A 22354-nucleotide genomic window follows, 5' to 3' on the forward strand; every position below is an offset into this window, starting at 1 on the left:
TGAGGCAACGTGGAAAACTGTTCTGTGGTCAGGTAAATTGAAATTTGAAATTATTTTTTGAAAAACATGGACACTGTAACCTCTGGACAAAAGACAAGAATGAACATATGGCTTGTTAGTAGCACTCAGTTCAAACCACGGGCTGCTGTTACAAGAAGATGGGATAGTAGAGTGTGTGTCTAAGTTCTCGCCCATCCAGGTCACAGTAATGTAAGGAGCTTGGAAAGAAAAACGACTGGACTTCTTTAAGTTACTTGAAGAATGTTTCACCTCTTATCTGAGAAGCTTCTTCAGTTCGAGTCTCAGGTATGTGGATCATGTGATGAGGCACATGATCAATAGTGGGTCAGCAACACTCTTTAGGAACAACTCCCACTAGGGCTTAAATACTAAGGGAGTTTAAGTTTACTCTCATCATAAAAAGCCATATTCTCTCATCAGCTGGTGGGACAGATCCTGGGAAAAAAGCCAAAGGCGGAAATAACTTTCAAATATTTGTAAAGGACGCAAGGCCATGCAGTTAAATACGGAAGATTGTGGTTTCAGAGAATAGCATGGAGAGACAGACTTGCATCACTACATACCTTGTCAAGTACGAAAGTGAATAGTCATGTCATTGGGTAGAGTGACTTGTTTCCTTTAGTAATTATCAACCATTCATGCATACCTTTCTCCTGAGGTAAAACCTGGGGTGCATATTTCTGCTTATTTGCATTACAGAAGGTACTAATGAGTGGACACTGACCGATGTCAGCTTATCAACCACAAGTTCAATACACAAGATCAATGCACAAGATCAAAGGGTTTGTTAACTCAATACAGTCTTTGCTGTTGTCAGAGAGAGAAAAATGTGTGGACGTGTAATAATTCTGACTAAAATCCTTATTGGAACTGTAAAAGAAATGAAGCCAGGGCAAAGCTCACCTTTAAGCAGCTTGGCAGTGTCATGCCTTTACTTCAAATCCCTCTGAAAACACCAGTCCCGTATAAATTTGTCTTTGCAGATTTATTTATTACTTAAATCTTAAAACATGCAATGCTAGGCACTAAAACGATGACATCATTTCCCCTTTGACAAATGAACAAAGATATTCTCTCCGAAAATATCTAATAAGGCAAACGTAAATGAGTATTGTATAATACTAGGAAGGATATGAAGAATCATTTTAAAGAATGCACAACACTGCTTATTGATAAATGCTTATTGCGCCTTGGAATATACTAGCATCAATAAAAGGCTTAATATGTGCCTGGGTCTAACAAGTACATTTTCTTGGTACATTAATTATTAAGTATTTAAATTGGCTAACCTATTTATATATTTATTATTAAATATTTGATAAATTATCTTCGAGGTTTCCTTTGTGTCAGTGTGTCAAGGCAGTCTGGCCCCATGCTGGCACCCTGTGTCTTTAAGGACCCGTGTAAAGAGGGCGTGTTCAAGCACACTACCGCAGCAGGCGTTGTAGTGAGTTCATGCGCTTCAGAGTAGCAGCAGCGTTTGTAAGGATGTTGTGACAGCAGCTGTAATATTTCTCTAAAAAAACCGCCACACTCACTGGTCCATCCGCGTTGTCTGGAGTAGAAAGAACTAATCTGAGCGCCTCACAGCTCGTTTCGTTTGATGAATGCACCCCCATTGTTGGTCTGCTGGGGGCCTAAAAGTGGAGCAGCACCCGGCTTTTATGAATGGGGATGCTTGGTAAGCGTGTGTACTTTAATATTTGTACTTGCACTTAACATAAAACTGATCTTCTGGGTTGTGTGTGCACTTCAAGGACGCGTTTTAAACCGACATTTTATCGGGCCGTTCACCTGCGCGCACGGGGCTGCTCATGCTTCTACTCCGCTGGCCTATTATTGTTCTCCTGCCTTTGACCCACCCAGAATCAGCGCTTTATTGTAATGTGATCGAAGCTCGCTGATCGGCAGTGAGCGCAAGAGTGAATCAAGTGCTGCGGAATTAGCGCTTATTTCTTTGTGTGTCTGTTGTCGAAGGAATCGAGCCATTTTGTCCTCTAGAAACAAATTGAGTTTATTTGTGTTTTTTGTTTGTTAGTTTATTTGGGGATGCTTTGAAGTTTAAGCGGATACACCATGTTTCCTTTTGCTTTAACCCCTGACTTTACTACAAACGACAACTCCCATAGGCCTGATCTTTAGAACACATGATAAACTTCAAAAATTCTCATAATTAGGCCAGTAACGTGTTTGATGGCTGTGCGTATTGGGGGTCCTTCATATTTTCTTAAAACACTTTGACATGCTTCTGGGAACTAATTCTAGAGTGAATGGAAGGTGGTAGAAGGACGTGATTTGGCACATTTCCTCGAAGTTGGAGGTGGCTTTGACATTATCAGATAAGGCTGGGAAAGAAAGATACGTTATACAGTTTCTGCCTCCACTTAAAGTGCACATTCACTTTGTCCAGGTCTTTGTACAGTTTTCCTGGTAAGGCTGGCACTTGATGAGTTCACTGACTGGTAGTGTGAGGTAATGGGCCTCAGGTCAGCGGGCTATCTCTCCATCACCCTGCACTGATAAGAACTTACAGCAATTGTCTGAAGAGATGATGTTATCAGAGGTCTGTGCTTGTGAGGAAGTTACGGTGGCTTTCAGGAAATTTGACCTGCCTTGTTGAAAATGTGCAAGGGCCTTTTATGGGATGTGAGGTTGTCTTGGAGCGGTGTGATGGATTCAGGTTGATGACACTGCAAACATGCAAGCATAGTTGACCAGATTTACATGTTTTAGGCTTTCTTTAGCCTGTTTACTTTGTCTTTAATACAAAGTGACATGATTTTAAACCAGCCCGCACAAGTTCTGCTCCCTATGCAGAGTTCTTTTTTTTTTTCTTCTTCTTCTTCTTCTTTTAAATTACAAAGTTGGTGTCTAATTGCCTGCAGGAGGTGGTTAGTGCCTGAAGGTGAAAGTTATCCTTCCCTCTTGTGTTGTTGGACACTGCGCCAAGCACCCTGTTATTATGCACAGCACAGTGTAGACAGGATTTGTTGGCTCGTATCCCGGGAAGAGCAACCTGCTAATAAGTTTGTTTACAAGAGCAAGCAAAGTTGCTCACTTTTAATGTGGATATTCCAAAATACGTCTGTGGTAATGCTGAAGGGAAACTCAGTTATTTGTGGCTACTGGCTAAATAGTCCTGCACCCATGTTTGAACATGTTTGCAGTTTGTGTGCTCATTTGAGGCTGTGTGTGTGTCCTGTCCAGCCCCTTCACATTCCAGGAAATACCAATATAAACTGTTTTTTTCGTGTTTTTTTTTTTTTTTTTTTTTCTCCCGGAATTCCTCTGAGGATGGTAGTAGGGAATATCTGGGTTACTTTGGAGAAGAGCCTTGGATTTGAACTTTCTTTCAGCACTTACACAGTACAGATGTGTTTTAGCCAGTTTGGCTTCTGACATATGGCAACTGTCATTAGTTTTCTGCCACTTACCTTTTTATTACCTTGTCCAAATATCAAATACTGAGAGTTTATCATATGACAGTGTGTGAATGCTGTGTCTGTTTGGTTTTTTTTTGCCTTTTGTTTGGCTTCATTGTGTTCTAGTCCTATCCAGCATGCTGCTTTGTTGCACTGTATGCTGGGGCCTGTTAGCAAGAGGTAAATGTTTGTTCTGTTCCGCCATCCTGTTTCCTTGTTACTGGATGCACGTATTGCATGGAGTTGATGTCATTGTACCAAAAGACAATGACAGGGACTTCTGTTCAAATCCAAATGTGATCAGAGATGTCCTCTTTCATTCTATTTGATTTGTTGTGCGGTATTTGCCTGACATTCATTGTCCATGAGAATTGCACCATAGATACACAAGCATATTTCTTTTATTTAAAATAAGAAATAGAAAAATAAACCGAGATCGTCCATGTCCCACCAGCCTGTGCTTTCCTTTGCTTGTCTGACCCCATAGTTATGTCACTGCAGCGCTTTCAAACAGGAGTCTCCAAAACCTATTGCTTTTCTGATTTCTAAAATGTTTTCTGGTTTTCTTTCCATCAAGGCGAACAGATTTCTTCCCAAATAGTTCAAAATAGAACCTCATTCATCTTCTGCAGCACTTAAAACACCCACCACACAGACAGCTGGGCCGGAGGCCAGAGCTGTCAACAGCTGTTGTGACTCAGCTACCTGGCGTGGTAAAGATCCGGTTGTGATCGTTTTCGAAAACGATTAAAGTCACCCGGACCTGACACTCTCCATGTACTGATACATATTGCGTTTGGAGTCTGCTTTTACACACACAATGTCCTACAGGCTTATTAAAACAGGGTGTCGATGGAGATATGAGCTGTTTGTTTGACTAGCCTGTCTGTAACACAGTATGGTGGAGAAAAGCCTTGTTTACATTATGAGTGATCAGGAAGGGCAGGCTGAGAAGATTTCCGGAGTGATGGGAGGGTTTACTGCCTAATTTTCTCCCTGCCCTTCCTGTGGATGTACCCTCCAACACGTGTCTTCATTAAACGGCTCCATCATGTGCAGCTATGTATGTCCAGTCTGTCCTTTTGGGAAGTCCTTGGCTAATTGCTTGTTTTGAAGAGACTGATTTTCAGTGATGTGTCTCAGTGGTAATTAAGTTATGCTTTTGCAACTGTGTGCATCCACATTTTAAGAATGCTCAAATATCTTTGTGCATACAGAAGGGGACAGTTATTAATGACTTAAGACTGGTCGTTGATCTTGCAGATCCAGCTGGAACAGGATGGAAAAAGTTGGAAAGGTATTAGCTTAATGTTAAGTGGTTGCCTCTGGCATGCTCACTCGTTGATATCGCCAGCGTGAACCTGCTTTCCGTCAATTCCCTGTAATTATTCCGAGACACTCTAAATGCCAAAGTTGTGCCTCCCACCCTCTGTTTGTATTTAGATAGCATGCCCAGTACACAAATGACGTTGGTATCCAGCCATACTGGCTCCATTTTCAGTAGCGCAATAGTAACTTTTTATTCCGATCAGAGATGATAGCAGAGCCGGGATGGATAGCATTGTTTGTCTATAAAAAGGCATTGTAGATCCATGAAAATAATGTTTATCAGCCTTGTTTAACCCACAGAATACTTTTCATTCTTGAAGCGCAATGCAGCATTATTGTTTGCCATCCACTGATTGTGCCTGTAATAGAAGCTGTCAGTTTGATCACAGCAGAGGACGGAGAGAAAGAGATGCTGTGTCATGTCTGGAGGCTGTGTTGGCTGTAAATGTAAAAGAGACAAGTCATCCCCTCTTGGCTATCTGAGTTCAGCTGGTTCACGTCGAGCACGCCTGTTTTCTGCCACAAACCCTTTCAGTGACTGCCGAGGTGTCACCTTCTGTCCTGGTCTTCATCACTTTTCCTCCTTCCAGCTGGATGATTTGCTTTACTTGTAAATAGCACCGACTTGAATAGTCTGCATGGTGAATACAGTGGCATTTTCAATTTCAAAGTGTTGCTTCGTGAATGTTGGTAGAGTTCCACACTAGCCGCTTTCACCTCTTATGTTGAGAAAACACCGACTAGCTTTGTCGTAAATGAACAAATGTGTGTAAATAAGCAAAAACAAAACAGTTGTGCAGGAAACCGGCACACACTGGTGTCTGTCATGCAAACAGACCTAAGCCACAAGTCTGAAACCTAGCTAGCACATTTCCCACATGTCAAATGTGAATATTTGTGGTAGAGCGTAACCCACTTCAGGCTAGTTTTAGTGATCATGGTTTGTATATTGATCTATAGCCTCAATATACATCCTGATCTTTCAAGAAAGGATATTTATGATGATATAGAAAAAAAGATACATATAAATAAATGGAGTTTTCAATCCTATATTATTTTCAAGTCAGCTACTGTCACTGATGACATACTTCCTAATTTTCAATTGAAACAAGGTGCCAGCAGTGCCATCATCAGTATCATGTAACAATCATGACACTGCATAAATTAAATGTAAGATAAACTTCTAAGTAAAAGTATAAAATAGCTGTGTAAAACTTTCGTATAACAAAACCTAAAGTCCATTAACCTGGAGCCTGCATAATATTGTCACATGAAAAAAAAATGAATCGATGTTTTCTACCTCTTGCTTAAAGCCCTGCTTTTCCATCATGTTACCGCATAATTTAATCCATCCAAGTAATTTCCATTCATCATTTGCTCTTCCTGTCGTACGGCGCGCAACCAGCGAGTGCTAGCGATGCTTGATTGATTAGTTTGTTTATTTTTGCACATCGCCAGCTACTAGTATCTCCTCCTCCTGTGCCGTCCTAGTCTGTAACTCGTTTGTTGTTTCCACCTTTAGCAGGAAGAGTTTTCTCACATATTTTGCAAAGTACTGCACTTTGCTGGAGGTTTTTGAGGTCGTTCTCTTTTTAGGTAACAAAATGTCATCGATTTGTAGCTCTTGTTCCCAAACCTGCTTCTCCTTGTTGTGAACATAAACGTATGATATCACAATATGACACTTTTATTTTATTTTTTACATGTACTGAATGTCATGACAAAGGTCTTTATCAATAGACAACAAAAGCTGTAAAACTTGTGAAAATACAATTAAAAGTCCAAAATTTATGCATTTATTCACATTTTGCAAAGCCTGTCAGTGGGCGGGATTGGAGCCTTTGTTGGGCGGATTCTGGCCCTGAATCTGAGCTTTGTTTGGTTAAACGATGGTTTACCAATGCAATGTTATATTTTTAACACTCTTAAAAGTTCTTGTCAGTTTGTTCTTGCCGCTTCTCTCAAATATTCCCCTCACTGTCGATCTAAGGATAGAAACGGATTTAGTGCTCAGCAACATGAATACCAATTCAAAAACCTACAGGCACTTTTATTAGCAGGAAGGCTCTAAAAACCTCTTGTTCTTTGATCCCTACAGAACGGTGTGCCCCACTGGGTGAGGTGTGACACTAACACAGCATACCTCCTCACAGCAGCTTGTGAGGTATTTGTGGTCACAGAAAAAAGAACAAAAAACCCCCCCAGAAACAATTTTATCTTCTGGTCCCTGTGTTATTTTTCAGAGGAATTGAGTGGTTGTTTTGTTAAACTCTCTGTGATTATTGATGTTTCTGCATTCATCATTTTCTGGAAAATGGGTTGTCTTAGGGTGTGCGATTTCCTGATTTGACTGCATGTCCATTTGGGGCTGTCGTGCACTGAAGTTTCCCGGAGTGCTTGGTGATGTGCCCAACTGTCCTGTTTTGTTCAGACATTGGTGTTTTTCTTTAAATATATAAACAAGCAAACAAAACCTCTCAGGGCTTATTTAGTGTGATCGTGTCAGTTCTGAAATGTTTTAGCTTCCGTGCTATATTGGATCTGCGTGGGGAAATTGGTGGCGGGGTGTAAACGTACCAAAGATACCCTCTCGGTCAACACGTCTGAAGCTGCAACACCACAAGCGAATGGCACGTCTAGTTGATTGCCCCAAATGGACTATTTAAGCAACGGCTAAATTTGGCCTTCGCGTAAGAAAAAGGGCTTTATTTGTATTTTCTCATTAGAGCAGTATGTTTTCTCATTGCTGTATTTATCTCAGAGGGCATCATCAGCTTGATGTCTGTTGTCCCCCGTTTGTGTGATTGAGAGATAATGTGATTTCCACTGTTTGTCCTTTGGCTGCTCCTTCCTAAATGAGATATTCAGGCCCGCTAACTGAGTTGCATGGCAGATACCTATCTACTAGAGGCCATTTGTCTGCGTAATTAGTAGAGTATGTGTGTGAGAGTCTGTGCTAGCCTATTACTGAGCAACTGTGTACCTCTTGGTGGTGTTGCACTTAAACATTTGGGAATAAATTAGGGTTTTCACAAGCAATCAGAATGTTTACAAATTGCTTGATAATTGGAGTATTTTTCAAGCAGAGCTGTTTACCATTTTTTTTTTTTTTTTTTTTTTTTTAATTTCCGCACAGATTTAGGGTCCATCATGTGGCTTTTCCTCCCCCTAATGTCAGTCCACCCTCTGGTCATTCGATTGTCCGTCCAGGTCAGTGACTTCAAATGATGCGCACAGAGAGTCTGAACCCCTCCCGTCTTCCAGACAGCAGAATGCACAGAGCACAAAGAAGGCGCATCAATACTCCGTTCCGGAAATGGCCCATAAGTCATGGTTGAGACTCGGTTTATGTGTCTGCGAGTGATCTCTTGTGTTTCAGTATTGATTGGCTTGGTGCGAGAATATTGACAAGAAGTGAGAAGTTATGCTCGTCTAAGGTTTGCTGTAGAAAACGTACTGGATGCAGGTTAATTATCTCAGTGAATTTTGACTCGTAGGTTAAACTCGTAGCTACTTTTCTTTCCCCACTTCCTCCAGTGTGGCATTTGTTTATAGCTGTAAGAAATGACTGCAGGTTTAGTGAGGTTACCGTTTCATTTAGTGCGCTCCTTTTGACCTCTTTAGTAGAAGTAAAACAGCAGATTGTTTTCTTTCTTTGGCTCTTTTTGCCCCCCTCCAGGTTTACTACTCCATAGCATAAATACATCTGGCAAAATGGGTTATAATATCGCTTATAAAAAAGAACAACATGAGATGACTGAAGAAGTGGAGTAGCACCCACAAACATTCCAATGTACTCGTGGTTGCTGCAGTATGTGTGCATGCATGTACTGCTGCTTTTACTTAGCAGCTGACAAACACCACATCAAGGCAGGTCAGTCAACCTCATAATCTATACACATCAGTTAAGACAGCTCTAGCTTTCAAGAAGCTGAACTGTCAAACTGAAAAAATGCAGATGTGCTTCATTTGCTGTTCATCCTCGTTCCTGTCCCACATTTTAGTGGGCTCTGTTGCAGTTAGATCATGAGTGTTGTGAAAGTTTGTTTATAAAGTCAATCCTCCCCCCTTCACCCCTGGTGCTGCGATCCAGCGGTTCCCACGCTAACTGCTGCCTTCTCAGGCCCTTTTCCACTCTCCATCTATATCTGCCACTCCCCCACCCCCCACTCGTGCGTGCATGCACTTCCGCAAATATGACAAAGCCATAAATATAGAAGAAGGTCTTGGGTTGGATGTAAATGTGGAACTGCAGTGTTTTGGTTTTTTTTTTTGGTACGATGTGGTTTGGAGCTGACAATGAGAAGTCTGTCTGGTGGTCTATAGCAAGCTTCTGCATCCATATCACTGCGATGGGCACCATTGAGCTTTTCAGCTTGATCCTGGCCTAGAGGGTGATATAGAGGAGTGGGAGGGAGGTTTTCACTATCTCCGCTTTTTTGATCCAGTAGTTGTTGTTTTGTTTTTTTTCTTTCCTGTGTTTATGCCACCCAGGAGCAACTAGTCAGGAAAGAAAAGGCTGTTATTTTGGCTGGGTGTGAATATCTGGCCTTCCCTGAAACAAATCAGAACAGGCAGCTACAAAAATAAACACATTTCAGCAAAAAAGTGACCTTGTTTATGTATCTTGTTGAAATCATTTGGAGTTCATGGAAAGTTTTGTCATCACAGCTCAGCCTCTGGTTTATCGAGCTTGTTTTTTTTACAGCACCAGAATATTTCTGAGTTTTAATCAATTTCCATTTTGGCCAATAGAAAGTAATAACACAAGGTGAGTGAGCACAGGCTATGGCTGACAGAAGGCCATACGTTGCATTCGAGGCCTGGAGCCGCCCGTAGCCTCTGACAGGAAACGCTGTCGCTTGCACGAGGGAGGGTGTTTCTATGGAAACCGAAGCAGGTGAAGACATTAACAGGAAGCAGAGAAGAGACTCAGCTGGCAAAGACAGGGGGTGGAGACCGAAGAATGAGGTCAATGCACGCAAAAGCCTGCCACTTTAAACAGCTAAAATCTCTTCCAGCATAAACAGCTGTGACTTAAATATGTTTTAAAGGGCTTTCTTGCAAGAAAGCTAAAGTCAAGGTTAAGTGTTCATATCCCTGTGTTAGGTTAAGTAAACAAAGAAAACGGCACTATGAGCAAGCTAGAGAGACGCACGCTAAAGCCGGCGAGGTAAACCTTTTCTTCAGACATGCTTATGCACAACCACAGAGATTTTCCATCCACACGTCAGCTGTGCATGTGTTTTTGATGTCTTTGTGTGGAAACCGCTTGCACTTCACTTTGTGGGCCACCATGAGAGTGCTCTTTTCATGTGTATTTTATATAATTGGACTGATGGTTAATGAGACACCCTGCTCCTGCCCTCCAGTGCATCACCTGACGAAACAGCGGTGTCCGGCTGGCTGCCTGTGGCGGGGTTTCCTCTGTCTGAGCTCTCAGTAACGTAGAAACACAATTTCTGTCAGCTGGCTTAGACACCACTGCCTAAGATGAGGAATACATTGTCATTTCATTGTTGCAATAATCCAGCTCTATAGTTAGATGACAGGGGTATCATTGTTTTCGATGCATGTATAATTGTCCTTTTGTCACTAGAAGATAGTTTTCGGTCTTGCAGTGAAGTTATACTTTGCAAAAAAAAAAGAAAAGAAATCTGTGGCAGCTCTCAGTTATCTTGCCTTGATTCATGTTGGTCTGTGGTTGGTGTTTTCCTCTAAGTTATGGCGCTGTTTAAGTAAAATCCTGTGGTGGTCTACATCTATTTTTTTTTTTATTTTTTTTTTTTCTCTGCAGTGTATTTTAGAGTTTATCTCACAGAGTTCTGCTCATCATTATAGACTCAATAATTGATAGCTTCAGCTCTTGCAATTAGTGGCAACATTTGGAATTCCTTCATATGTTTTTTTTTTTTCTTCTTAGAATTAAAGGGCTGAATGTTGACTTTCTTGGCAACATAATTTAAAATCTATGCTTTAGCTGGAACATATAGATTGTTTCTTTTTGCGTTCTGCTGGTTTTGAGTCAAGTTGGAAAGACACACTTTGAAGTTTTTTTTGATTGTCAAAGTATCTAAACATAAAACATTTTGATTCGATTATGTCTATTTCTAACTTATTGTGTGTTTTTCCAGGTTCCCTGGCTGACTGGATTTGAGGACCATCAATATTCATTCCAAGATTTCAAAAAAGGACTTTCCCAAAGATTCAGGTGATCTTTTTGCCATCCAGCTACCTCTTGGTGCACAACAAAACCCCTGATCAGCCACCATGCCGATCTTAAAACAGCTAGTGTCGTCCTCCTCCCAGACAAAGCGCCGCTCCCGTATGGACCTGACCAGGGAGATGATCAGTGCTCCCCTGGGTGACTTTCGCCACACCATGCACGTAGGCCGCAGCGGTGATGCTTTTGGTGACACCTCCTTTCTCAGCACACGCTCAGGGGAACCCCCTCCCGAGTCCACAACATTTCCTCGCTCTCCTCGGCCTGGGCTCCTGTCACGCACCTTTAGGAGCAGCAAGCGCTCCCAGTCGGTGAACAGAGTGGACCAACAGAAAGATGGCGCCCTGGTGGTCCCCGGAGGATCACCCACCTATGTAAAAAATGCCATGTCCCTTCCGTTTCTCAATGATGAAGACAGAGGCGACAGCATGGTGGCAAAGAGTTTGTCTTCAAGTCCGCTGAAGCTGCACAGCGACCTGGATGGGAGAGGTGCGGTTGCAGCTACTCACGCTTTAGAGCTGGAAGAACGAAGTTTTGGTGAGCTGACTGAGCTCCCAGAGAGCTCAATTCAGTACGGAGGTGGAATGAAGCATGCAGTGTCGGTTATGTCTTTCCACGTTGACCTGGGTCCCTCCATGCTGGGTGAAATCCTGGGTGTGATGGAGAAGGAGGATGATGATCTTGGCTACGAGGAGGGCAAGAGCAGCGAGGGCTGCACCTCGCCACTGCTTGGCGCCCATGGTGAGGAAGAGGTTTATGTAGAGGGTGAAAAAGATGATGAGGAGCAGGTGGAGGCAAATGAAGAAGCAGAAGAGCTGCAGCACCAGGCCTCTATGCATCCAGCCAGCTCTGTTGATCTGAGGCAGGAGGACGGAGGGCCTTACACTCCAGAGTACACTCCTGAGATACGCCCCAAACACTTGCAGCACCTAGACAGCTGCTCCATGTCCAGTTCTGGGTCTGCTGCTCTGGATGAGAAACCCAGCAGCCTGATCTTTGCAGGAGATACAGATAGCGCCACCTTCAGTGCCCCACCAGAGGAGGAGAGCAACTTTTCCTCTTTCTTGGAGGATGAAGATGATGAGATTCATGTATGAGAGTCTGCTGGAAGGAAAAAAAAATAAGAATAAGCTGTGGAAGTGGTTTATGTGCAACTGGCAAGTCCTTTGACAGTGTGGATTTGCAGTTAAATGGGAAGACGATACTGTAGTCAGGAACTGTGCGAATGGGACTGTGAAGAAGATGGAGGGTTCCTCCTTTATAGGGCTACAAAGAAAGAGTGACTGCTCCTTTAGGATGTGCCCAAACTCTGTCTGTCAGAGAGCCTTACCCTCCACTCTCTTTCTGTCAATCTGTGACTCCCTTTTGAACACCGAGGGAACTGACATGGAAGGGAACACACTTTCTGAATATGGAACATTCCAGAAGTAAGCAGGGAGTAGCGGTTAGAAAGGAACTTTTGTAGGAAAAACACTTTCCACAAGTAAAACTCAGTTCAGCCTTTCTCTTTCCCCCTCTCTCCCCTCTCGCTTGATGTGTCACATGTGCTTTTTTCATTCGGTTCGCCTCTTTTCTTCGCTCTGGCTGTGGGACATCATGAGGCCTGAGCTAAACAGAAGGCCTCTGTCACAACAGGATCACTGGTGGGTGTCTTGTCACAATAAAGGGAGCTGTGGTTGTCACTGGTGTGTGAGGCCCTGCACTGAGCCTCTTTCATCTGAAGATATTATAGCAGTACCATAGATCTATCAGATTTCTTTCTCCCTTAGTATAACTTATGTATCTCAGGGTCTTTGTGACGCTGTTTAAAGAATACAGTTTCCTGCTGTAAAGCTGGACCACAAAGCCAACACCAAATTGTCTCCTTTTTTTGTAATTCACAGAGTTTCACATAGACTCTGTGAATTGGAGAAAAGCAGGGAAGTAGAGCTAATGGAGATGCATTGGGCTGAACTAAATAGAAAGCAAGGTGTTACTACAGCAAACCGGAGGTGTGATGTAGGTGTAGTCCACTCTTAGTTGTGTTTTATATCTTTTCTGATGCATTTTTCCTGATGATCTCCATTAATTAGCACAAAGTGACTTTCCTTTAGTCGTGTCAAGTTCGAGTTGAAACCGAATAACCACTTCCTTCCTTTTTTTTTCGTTACATCCGAGCAACTGCAGCGGTGCAAGTGATCTGTGTAGAAGATTTTCATTACTCAAGGGGACTACCTATATGTGTAAACTATTTTCACCACTACGTTTGAGTAGGGCTTCACTGAATAGGTGACGGACGAATTACGTGTACCAGGAGGCACAAGTAAATCAGACACTACTAGTATTTGGTGTTAAAAACATGTTTTCTCTATAGTCTTTGTTAAAAACATTTCTACTGTGTTTGTTATGTCTGGAGAGTGGATTTAAAAAAAGAAAGAAAAAAGAAAAGACAGCCAGCAATGGATGCAAGAGCATTAAGAAAAGATTGCTATTTTTGTGCAAGTTGCATAGTCGTTGCAGCTTGACTGCCTTTCTTGCATCATTAAAAGCCATGGCCAGAAAGTATTGAGGCTTAGTTGGGCTGATTGATTTCACTGCCTTAACTGAAACTGACAGATGTGCCAAATTATGATTTTTTTCTTCTTCTTCTTCTTCTTCTTTTCTCTCTCTCTTTGCTTTTGGGAGAATCTGCCACTTACATTTCACTTCCTTCTCTCTACCAGTATTCACTGTGTAAGTTTCAGCGTGCAAATTAAGACAAGTGCTATAAGGTGTGATGTCCTGAAACTGAAGAGCTTGCATAACTGGATATATATCACTCATGCACTACAAAATACACGCAAGTAAATCCAACTGTTAATTGGGTGCGAATGAGAAGTTGTCTTTGTTTTCTGTGTGATATTACACCATATTTTTGTCCCCACTGTATATTTACAGCCTCTTTTCTGTACTGCTCAAAATAACCTATATTTTTCAATAAAAGCTTGAATATCTTCACTGTTTCATATTTGATTGTTTTTTTTTTTTATTTGAGTACATCAAAAAGCGGTGTGTTTTTAGTGCTACCCACTCAGCAGCATTAACAAAGGAATTCCTTGAGTGCCTCGTGTTTCCTGCCATTCACCATCTCTCCAAGCAGAGGAAGGAAGGAAGCAATTGAGACTTTATTGGCCTTAGTTGTACACTTTTCTAAAATATACAATGTCAAAGAATTATGAGTAAACCTGTGCATGTGGAGGAGAAAAGCATCTTTCTTCGCAAACTCCTTCATCTTAACTTAAAGGCTTATTTTAAAAAATGTTTTGGTTAGTTTTTTTTAAATCGTGCAGGTGTGAGAGGGGTGAAAGATGGATTCAGGGGGGAAAGTTTATCACCGAGGAGTGCTGCATTGACAAATAGCAAAGACGGGCAATTTCTCTTACCTTGGTGATTGGAGGATGGATGAGCTTTATACTCACCTGAGACCGGGATCCTGCTCATCATCGCTGACTCAAAGCTGCTCTGTCACTTTTGATTTTAAAGGCAGTGCTTTGGCTTTTCATGCCCTGGTGAGCCCCCTCGCAGCACTGGCAAAGTCCACGCGCTGTTTTGTTAATGCTCGCTGCAGACAGTTCAAGGTCTTATCCTGCATCCCTCTGCATTAAAACTGCATTCAGAAAACAGCGCGCCGTTTCTCTTTGGTGTCTCATTTCGATTCTACTCTTTCATCTCCACTTCAGGGAATGTTTAATCTCTTTCCACTTTGAGTTTTTCATAGTCACATTATGCCAGTGTCCAATCTGCCAGAGGGCTAGAAAAAGTCATTATTCTTACACTTGTGGTAAAGCAGCCCATTTATATTGATTGTTGTGGTCAATACAAACCAGTAGTGGTATTGATCCTTCTTTTCTCTGCCTTTATAAAGTCATTATTCTTCCCTCAGATTGTTAGGATTTTTCTTTGAGAGAGACTAAATCTTCCCCGTGCACCACTTTGGCATTTGATTCTGAAAATCTCAATTTGAATTACTTCTTATAACTGGGTTGTATAAAGGGTTGACAGTAAAGGGAAAATCACATTGGACTGAAGTTTCGGGGTCACCAAGAACTACCTCAGTGTACCTTACCACTGATTCTCCAAGTCCCTGGAACTCTACTGGACACTGACGGGTAATCGCTCATTTGACGTTTTCATGATGATGATGGTGAGACCTCTATCTAGAGTCATTTCCAAAAAAGGAGTTGCAGCACACACCATCGCATATGCTTTGCATAATTTTGATACTTATCAAGCCATTAAGTAACTCCTTTATGGCGGATGGATCAGAGCCTTTTTTAGCTTAAAATAGACAAATCGCATTGGGATATAAATGTTCCATCATAGGATAAAGGTGGATCTTTTTGAAGAGATCATTCTCTCACAGTGGACAGATGTACCTAAATGATGACAGGTTTAGGTCTGCACAGTATAATGGAGCCCCAGTTTCCCTTACTGTATGGGTCAAGGGCTCAGGTTTTTTTCCTTTAATTTGTTTCCCATCTGTTTTATTATTATTATACAGCTGCCTGCTGTAAGCCGAAAAACTGTCATTTACTGCCATCTAATGGTTGCAGTGGTTATTTACTGCCACCTAATGGTTATTCGAAACTCACATGCAAAAATGGGTGTGTCAGGATAAGGGCTGGTTTGACTTTGAGCGTTGTAAATTGATCTTTGTAATACCTGTGTGGCATTATAAACCCAAGAACATATTAGCTGATGTTGCACTTGTTTTTAAAAATGCATTCAGAAAACAAAGTCCAAAAGGAAAATATTCAAATGAGTTTTCTTGTGAGTAATCTTTTGGACGTGAGCACAATTGTTTGTCCCACACTGGAGACTGCTGATTTGTTCAGGGGACTCAAGCCACCTCCCTCCCCCATAGAAAATCATTGTAATTTGAGTCTTGCTTTGCAGCTGTTACACTCTCTCAAGCGCCCATTATGCAGCTTTTCATCTGCTTCGGAGGCTGTCAAATGTAATTTCCCTTTCGCTTTCAACTTTCTTTGAATGCTGTATTTTCTTACTTGCGCCACCAATGGGAGGCGCTCATTGCCTTTAGGTTTATTAGGTTAGGAGCCTCTGCCTGGACTCACAGCCCTTTTCCGCCAAATTCCATCAGCAGACTTGCAACTCTTCCAGGAGGCTGAAGGCATGCTGAAATCTGGAAAGTATTAAACAACCTGCTGGTGAAGGGGATTGAGGAAGGGAAGGTGGGGGGTGGCTAAAGGAGTAAGAGAGAGGGGAATCAAAAAAAAAATAAAATGGGGGGATGGGGGAAAATAGGAACAGAATAAAAACTTGCTCATATACCGCCCTTTGCCTGCCTCTGCTATATTCCCCTCCCCCCCAAAAATCCAGACCACTCCCCAAGAAGCTACATATGCTACATTTTTTTATATCTGCAGCAGTATTTCGCAATTCCTTTTTTTTTTTAATGGGTCATAAACAAACAGTCGTTTCTCCAATATAGCTGTACTGTGGTGTGTGTGAGAGAGAGCGTGTAGGGAGATGTTTGCTGGAACACAAGTGGAAGGCTAGTGCCAGGGTTGAAAAGCCCCAACTGTGTGTTTGTGGTTGGTAGTGAGAATGAAAAAAAAAACTGGATGCAATCCAGACATCCTTTCCCATGCTTTGATACAAACATCTGTGAGCAAATATATGCATAATGTACAGGAGGGTGTGCTAAACTCTGCTGAGAAGATCTGCTTTTAAAAAATGTATAGAATCGCAATCTTATTTATTATCATGAATACATATATTTTTTTTTTTTAAAAAGCTGAGTTGGTCCTTCAGGAGAGCGAGATGGAGCACTAGGGATATTGGCGTTAACAGGAGCTGCTAACATAAACACTCCAGTACCCAGTATTGACCTCTTGACCTCTAAAACCTGGCTCTCCACGACCAGCAGCAGGAGACCACACACACGTGGTGGGAGGAGGGGTACAGAGGATGCAAAAAGTCTCTGGTGTCCTTGCTGTAAAGAGCTTCAGATACCTTAACTGAGGACTGTGAAAAATTAAACCACACTCCAAACATCTGTGTGGCTTTCCCGCTTAGGGATTTTTGCAGGTTTTTCGGAGTGTAGGTATGGCTTCCCCATATGGAAAAGTTATTTGAAAGGAAGCCGCTTCTGTCTCTTTCGTTCTCCTCCTCTTGTTGTGCAACGAGCAGTTTCCGTTATAAATGTGGAGACTTTGTCATAGCCTCCTTGGACTGGGCTCAAATCTTCATTGGTAAAATTGTGTTTTTTCCCCTTTAGCCGAACCACGTTTCCTGAAATCACTGTAGACGTAGCTCACTTGTTCGGTATGTTTTATCACTGTTATAGCAATCAATTAACCATAAATAACTGGAACAATTTAACACAAGGATACGTGGTTGAATTTTTATTCTGCATCCACCATGTAGTACTTAAACTTCGACATGGAGGACTCATTTTTGCCATCAGGATAGAAAACATGATTCATCCCTTCATTTTCCATTCTTTGCCTCTGTCTGTGCGGTACTGCGTTCACCCCATCTCATTCTGCTGCAGAGCACAGGTCCTGCAGCCGAGTGTGTCCCCAGGAGGTCTGGCCTAGTCTGCACTCATGCACCCATGACCACAATAGACAGGGCTGGAGGCTCTGCTCATCTCTACACTTATTTCTGCCAGAGGCCACTTTCCTTCCAATGCCAGTCGTCCACAGCTGGTTGAAACTGGAGGAAGGTGAGCACTCTGTATACCTCAGCTCCTGCACTCCTCCGTACACCCACACATTCGGTCTCTGTCAAACGTAAAGCTTTCGCACATAAAGTTTTGGACAGTTGTTGGCAAAACAATACACATTTGCAATTCATCAGCTTCTTTAAATATAAAGTTATTTGATTTACATATATACATGTATATATATACTGGGAACCCACGACTGATAAAACAAGCCTTCAGGTGTTGATCACACAGTGAGACTTGGCGCCATCTCCACTGAGGCACTGCGTCCACACAATGCACCCCTTGTTTGGTAACGACAGCATGCCCATAGTGGGGCAAAAACTGACCTGGAGATTGAACACAAAGGGTCACTTCCTGTTGTCCAACTTTAAACTTTGACCTTCCAGCCCTTCTTTTTTCTCCTGACATTATGAGTAATAATAGTCCAGCCGTCACAGCGAGGGCAGAGCGAGCTGAAGGGCAGACAGAGATTGATGCCTGACGCTAATCTGGAAATAAGGGGATCCTTTCATGCACCACATTTCATTCATTAAACATCTCTTCTATTCAACAATCTAAAGTTATTTTGAATATTTATTAGCCCGCATAAAGCACATTTATAAGCATCTAAGTAATTCCAGTCCGTCACATCAATCACTGTACTTCAAAATTAAAGTCTACTTGAGCAGATTTTGATATTTAATGTTTTTTTTTCTCCCTTTTCGGCCAATAAAGTGGAAAAAAAATATGCAGCTCAATAGCTGTGGTATTGCTTCAAAAAATGTTTGATTTCCCAGCCAAGATGAAAGATATTTAAACTAATTCTCATTCACATCACTCGGTCGGATGGATGGGGATGTGTTCAGGCTTCTGTAGTTAGAAAACACAGAGCCCACTGTTCATTTCATACTGCCCTTACTAATATCAGCACTGGCAGGGGCAACCAGACAGACTTTCCATTACAGTCACAGCAATCACCTTCCTGTTTTCATGCGACTTTATACGCAAGCTCTACTTTTGCTTGTGGAAATACTGCCGCAACCTAAAGCCTCATTCGCTTTCCTCAAATCTCAGCAGCATTATAAATCAAGGCGTGCCTGGAGATAGAAAACAACACTAGGGTGAAGAATCCCAGAGCTCCATGTGTAGAGATGATTTTTAAAACACACTGTACTGGGTGTTGGTCTTCCATTTAACAACTCCGTCATCCAGTTTATGCACTACTCCCTTTGGCCATGGTCCCCTCAGGATTGAGCTGGAGAGGAGAGGGGGAAAACTCCAACAGACGCTGGATCTTTTTATCGTCTTACTGGCCAGGCTTTGACTCTCCTCCTCCAAGTTCACATGGCCAATCAGAGCTGACAGACCATAAACAGATGTATTGTGTGTACTAGTGTGTTCTCTGTTGGGTTGGGTTGACTTGAGTTTATTTTATTTTTTTGTATGATTTGATCATTGAATTAGGCTTGGGTTACTTTTTACTTTGCTAAAGCAATTAAAGATGTGACTTTGAATTCAAAACAGGCATCATACTGACTCAGGAAGAGGATGTTATCTGAGTTCAGCATCCCGGAATAATGTGCATCATCTCTTGCACGCATTCATTTCACACATATACAATTTCTGCCTTATGCTGAACTACAGAAGTCACACAAAAAGCTTAAGCAACAGTGGCAAACATCCGCTACGATCCTACGGGCATTCACGCTATAAATGTAAATGCTGGATAAAAACCACTGTGCAATTATTTGATCTTTTAAACAACCTTAACATTCTCACATCTGTCATGAGACTTTTTTTCTTTTTTTGTTCTGGGAAGATTTAGCCTTGAAATTTAAATCTATCTGCAGTGTTTATTTTAAACATAAACACTCAGCGTGACGCTTTGCATGTGATGTAGAGGCGTGTCTGGCTCTCAGCTCAAAAGATCCAGCTGAGCATGAGGCCATCTCCTAAAATTCCTGTATCAAACAACTGCCTTCTGGCAGAGTACCTAGCATGGTAAAGCCTGGTTTAAGCTCCCTCCGCCCTCTCCATCTGTAGCTGTTTACTTTGATTGGCAGCGCTCTGCAATGCTCAAAGAAAGTTGTTCAGGATTCATCTGAAGCGAAGCACTGGCTTACGTACACTGCCATCCCAGGAAAAATGTAATGTTGACAGCAAACGCATCAATCTTTATGTGAGTGGGACTTGTATATCTCTGTGTATTTAGGAATGTAAGAATGCTTATGTGGGTGTTTGACCGATTTGGTGAGCTATATGCATGAGGGTCATGAAGCGAATCAGAGCAGGGTGGATCAGATAGGGAAGAAATGGTTCAGTAATCTCTCCCCCACCCCCTTTAAAAAAAAATATGTAAATATATATCTATATATATACGTATTCTCTTGGTGCATGATCCAGCTGTGCTCCAGCTTTAGGTCAGCCAGGAAGTGTTGGAGCAGGATACAGGGTGGAGGCAGGGTGAGGTCACACTGTTGTTGGACCTGGGCTGGAAGGATGTCTGTGGGGAAAGAGGAGACACTTAGCTCAGTGTTGCAGCTGTTTTCGATCGCACTGTTTATTGAACCGTTCATCAGAAATACTCAGACTCTTTCACACAGTACTCCACACAGAGCTGCCATTTTGAACACTATCAAACACTGACCCTCTCTTTCACATGTGGAGCCATGTACACACACGTGTGCGTAGTGAAAGTGAGTCACCCACAGAGCCCCAGGCATATTTAGAGACCACTGTGTGAGCGCCTGGCCCTACATGCTTGGAATGCCTTGGGTGTGACCAGAGTGGCCATGTGTGTTTTTGTGTATGTGTTTGTGTATGTGTAGTAACGTTGCTCCAGCTGCCTGTCGTCTCCAGCTTGTCCCATCGGTTCTCACTTAAGGAGCAGAGCCAGCCAGACAGTGACTCAAGCAGACACACACGCACACAGAGGATGAAGTAGTCAATGGAAAGAACTGTACACATTGTTTGGAATTTCCTGGTCACCAGAAATTTCACTTGAAAATGATCCATGGGTCATTTTTAAACTTTCATTGATCTTCTCACATTGCTGTAAAAGTGATACATGAAGTTCCATTCATTAATGAAAATGAGGGATATTTAACTGTAATTACTGGAAGTGATAGTGCGAGCAGAACAGCTTTCCAGTTTTCCATGAAGTTTCAAGTTATGCATTGCACAACGGTGATCCTCAGAGGTTGGCTAGCACTGCCTACTCCCTCCTCCCACAACCATGTGTGTAGTTTTTACAGACTCGAGATCTACAAACCCAACCATGACCTCAGAGAATTAAATATTCTCAGTGGAAAACCCCCGTATCCCCAAAGTGGCATTTCGGGCTTGTCAGCTGCATTGTATGTGTAGTTTTTCCATGTGTGAGTGTAAGAAAGAGCAAAAAGAGCGAGAGAAAAAAGAGATTTTGTTTGCAACTTCAAATACACGACTATTTTCCACGAGCCTGCATCTCTCCGCTGTTGTTTATATAGTGAACATATGTTTGTACTTGTGGTATTTGTATAGCACACAAGTTATTAAAAAGACTGTCTTGCAGGAGCAGAGCTTATTTAACAAGGCTGAAGCTGCATTGTAGGCTCAGTGTAATGGGAGCCCAGGTAATTGTTTTGAAAGGGTAACTTTATAATGGAAAAATATAAAAACAAGCCCTGGTTTCAATTAAGCCTTTCCATCCCATCCCCCACAACCCCGAAAAAGTGAGGAGTTCCGTCCAAGCTGCCATGTATATTTTCTTCTCTGCCGTTCACCACTTGCCTGCTCCGTATGACCAAGTATGGGATTTAATGTAATTTTTCCGGCTGCACATTCTAAACCACAGTTTTGGGGTCGTGGAAACTGCCTGAGTCTGCATTTACAGTCCTCCATTTCCATTTTTTTATTGAATAAAATAAATATTTTTTAAAAATGGAAAGCTGAATATCATTTTTCTTCACAGCTCTGCATCATTTCTCTTGACCACACCCTACTTTTTGTCTGTAAAATTCATTTCTTAGAGGAACTCGAAAGAACAGATGTTTTGAAACTCTCAAATGGGTGTGGGGTGGGGTGGGGGGGATAAGCTATGGTCTCATCTGGAATGCGTAAAGCACAACAATACATCCCACAGAGTGGGCGGGAACTGTTATGACTTAAATCCTCCCAGAGCAGTATAGGATGATGGTGTAGGCTGTATAGATCAAGATGTTCTTTCTGACTTTCTTCACATATTTGCAAAACATACAGAGTTCAGGGGGAGGACACTATTTTTTTTAAGTCATCTTGTGGTTTCATTAAATGGTTTGGTATATTGTGAATCTGTGTGTGGGCCATCAAAGTAGTCCTGGAGAACAACACAGGGGCTATCCCGTGGATAGCCTGTAATCTTTTCATGTCACATATTAATTCAATATTATGTTATGGTCTAAACTACTCACCACTAGTAAAACTATGCTTTCCATTTCCAGCATAGGTTGAATCAGTTCTGATAACGATTACTTCTACACACTGCAGATTATCAATGTGGAAAAACAGCACCGTAAATATCAATCCTACAGGGAGCCTATGTGGCAGCATAGGCTCAGGGCTGCTTTGAGATTATTGTAAATTGTACAAGTTCCCAGTGCTCACCAAGGTCAAATTCAATATCTTGTACCCTGTTAAGATTTGGCCACA

General features: G+C 42.1%; 1 protein-coding gene across 2 annotated transcripts; it reads left to right on the top strand.

The window, feature by feature from the left end:
* Positions 1-1426: 1426 nt before the first annotated feature.
* Positions 1427-13971, top strand: cdc42ep4a (CDC42 effector protein (Rho GTPase binding) 4a). Of its 2 annotated transcripts, none has more exons than XM_005454975.4 (2): positions 1427-1702; positions 10907-13971. In XM_005454975.4, the coding sequence occupies exon 2, from the start codon at positions 11043-11045 to the stop codon at positions 12090-12092; it is 1050 nt and encodes a 349-aa protein (XP_005455032.1). In that variant the 5' UTR covers positions 1427-1702; positions 10907-11042; the 3' UTR covers positions 12093-13971. The 2 variants fall into 2 exon arrangements, with proteins under 2 accessions (XP_005455032.1, XP_005455033.1); XM_005454976.4 differs by lacking the exon at positions 1427-1702 and adding an exon at positions 9683-9945.
* Positions 13972-22354: the final 8383 nt, after the last annotated feature.

The sequence above is a fragment of the Oreochromis niloticus genome, linkage group LG4 (assembly GCF_001858045.2).
Source record: "Oreochromis niloticus isolate F11D_XX linkage group LG4, O_niloticus_UMD_NMBU, whole genome shotgun sequence".
In the NCBI taxonomy this organism is placed as follows: Eukaryota; Metazoa; Chordata; class Actinopteri; order Cichliformes; family Cichlidae; genus Oreochromis; species Oreochromis niloticus.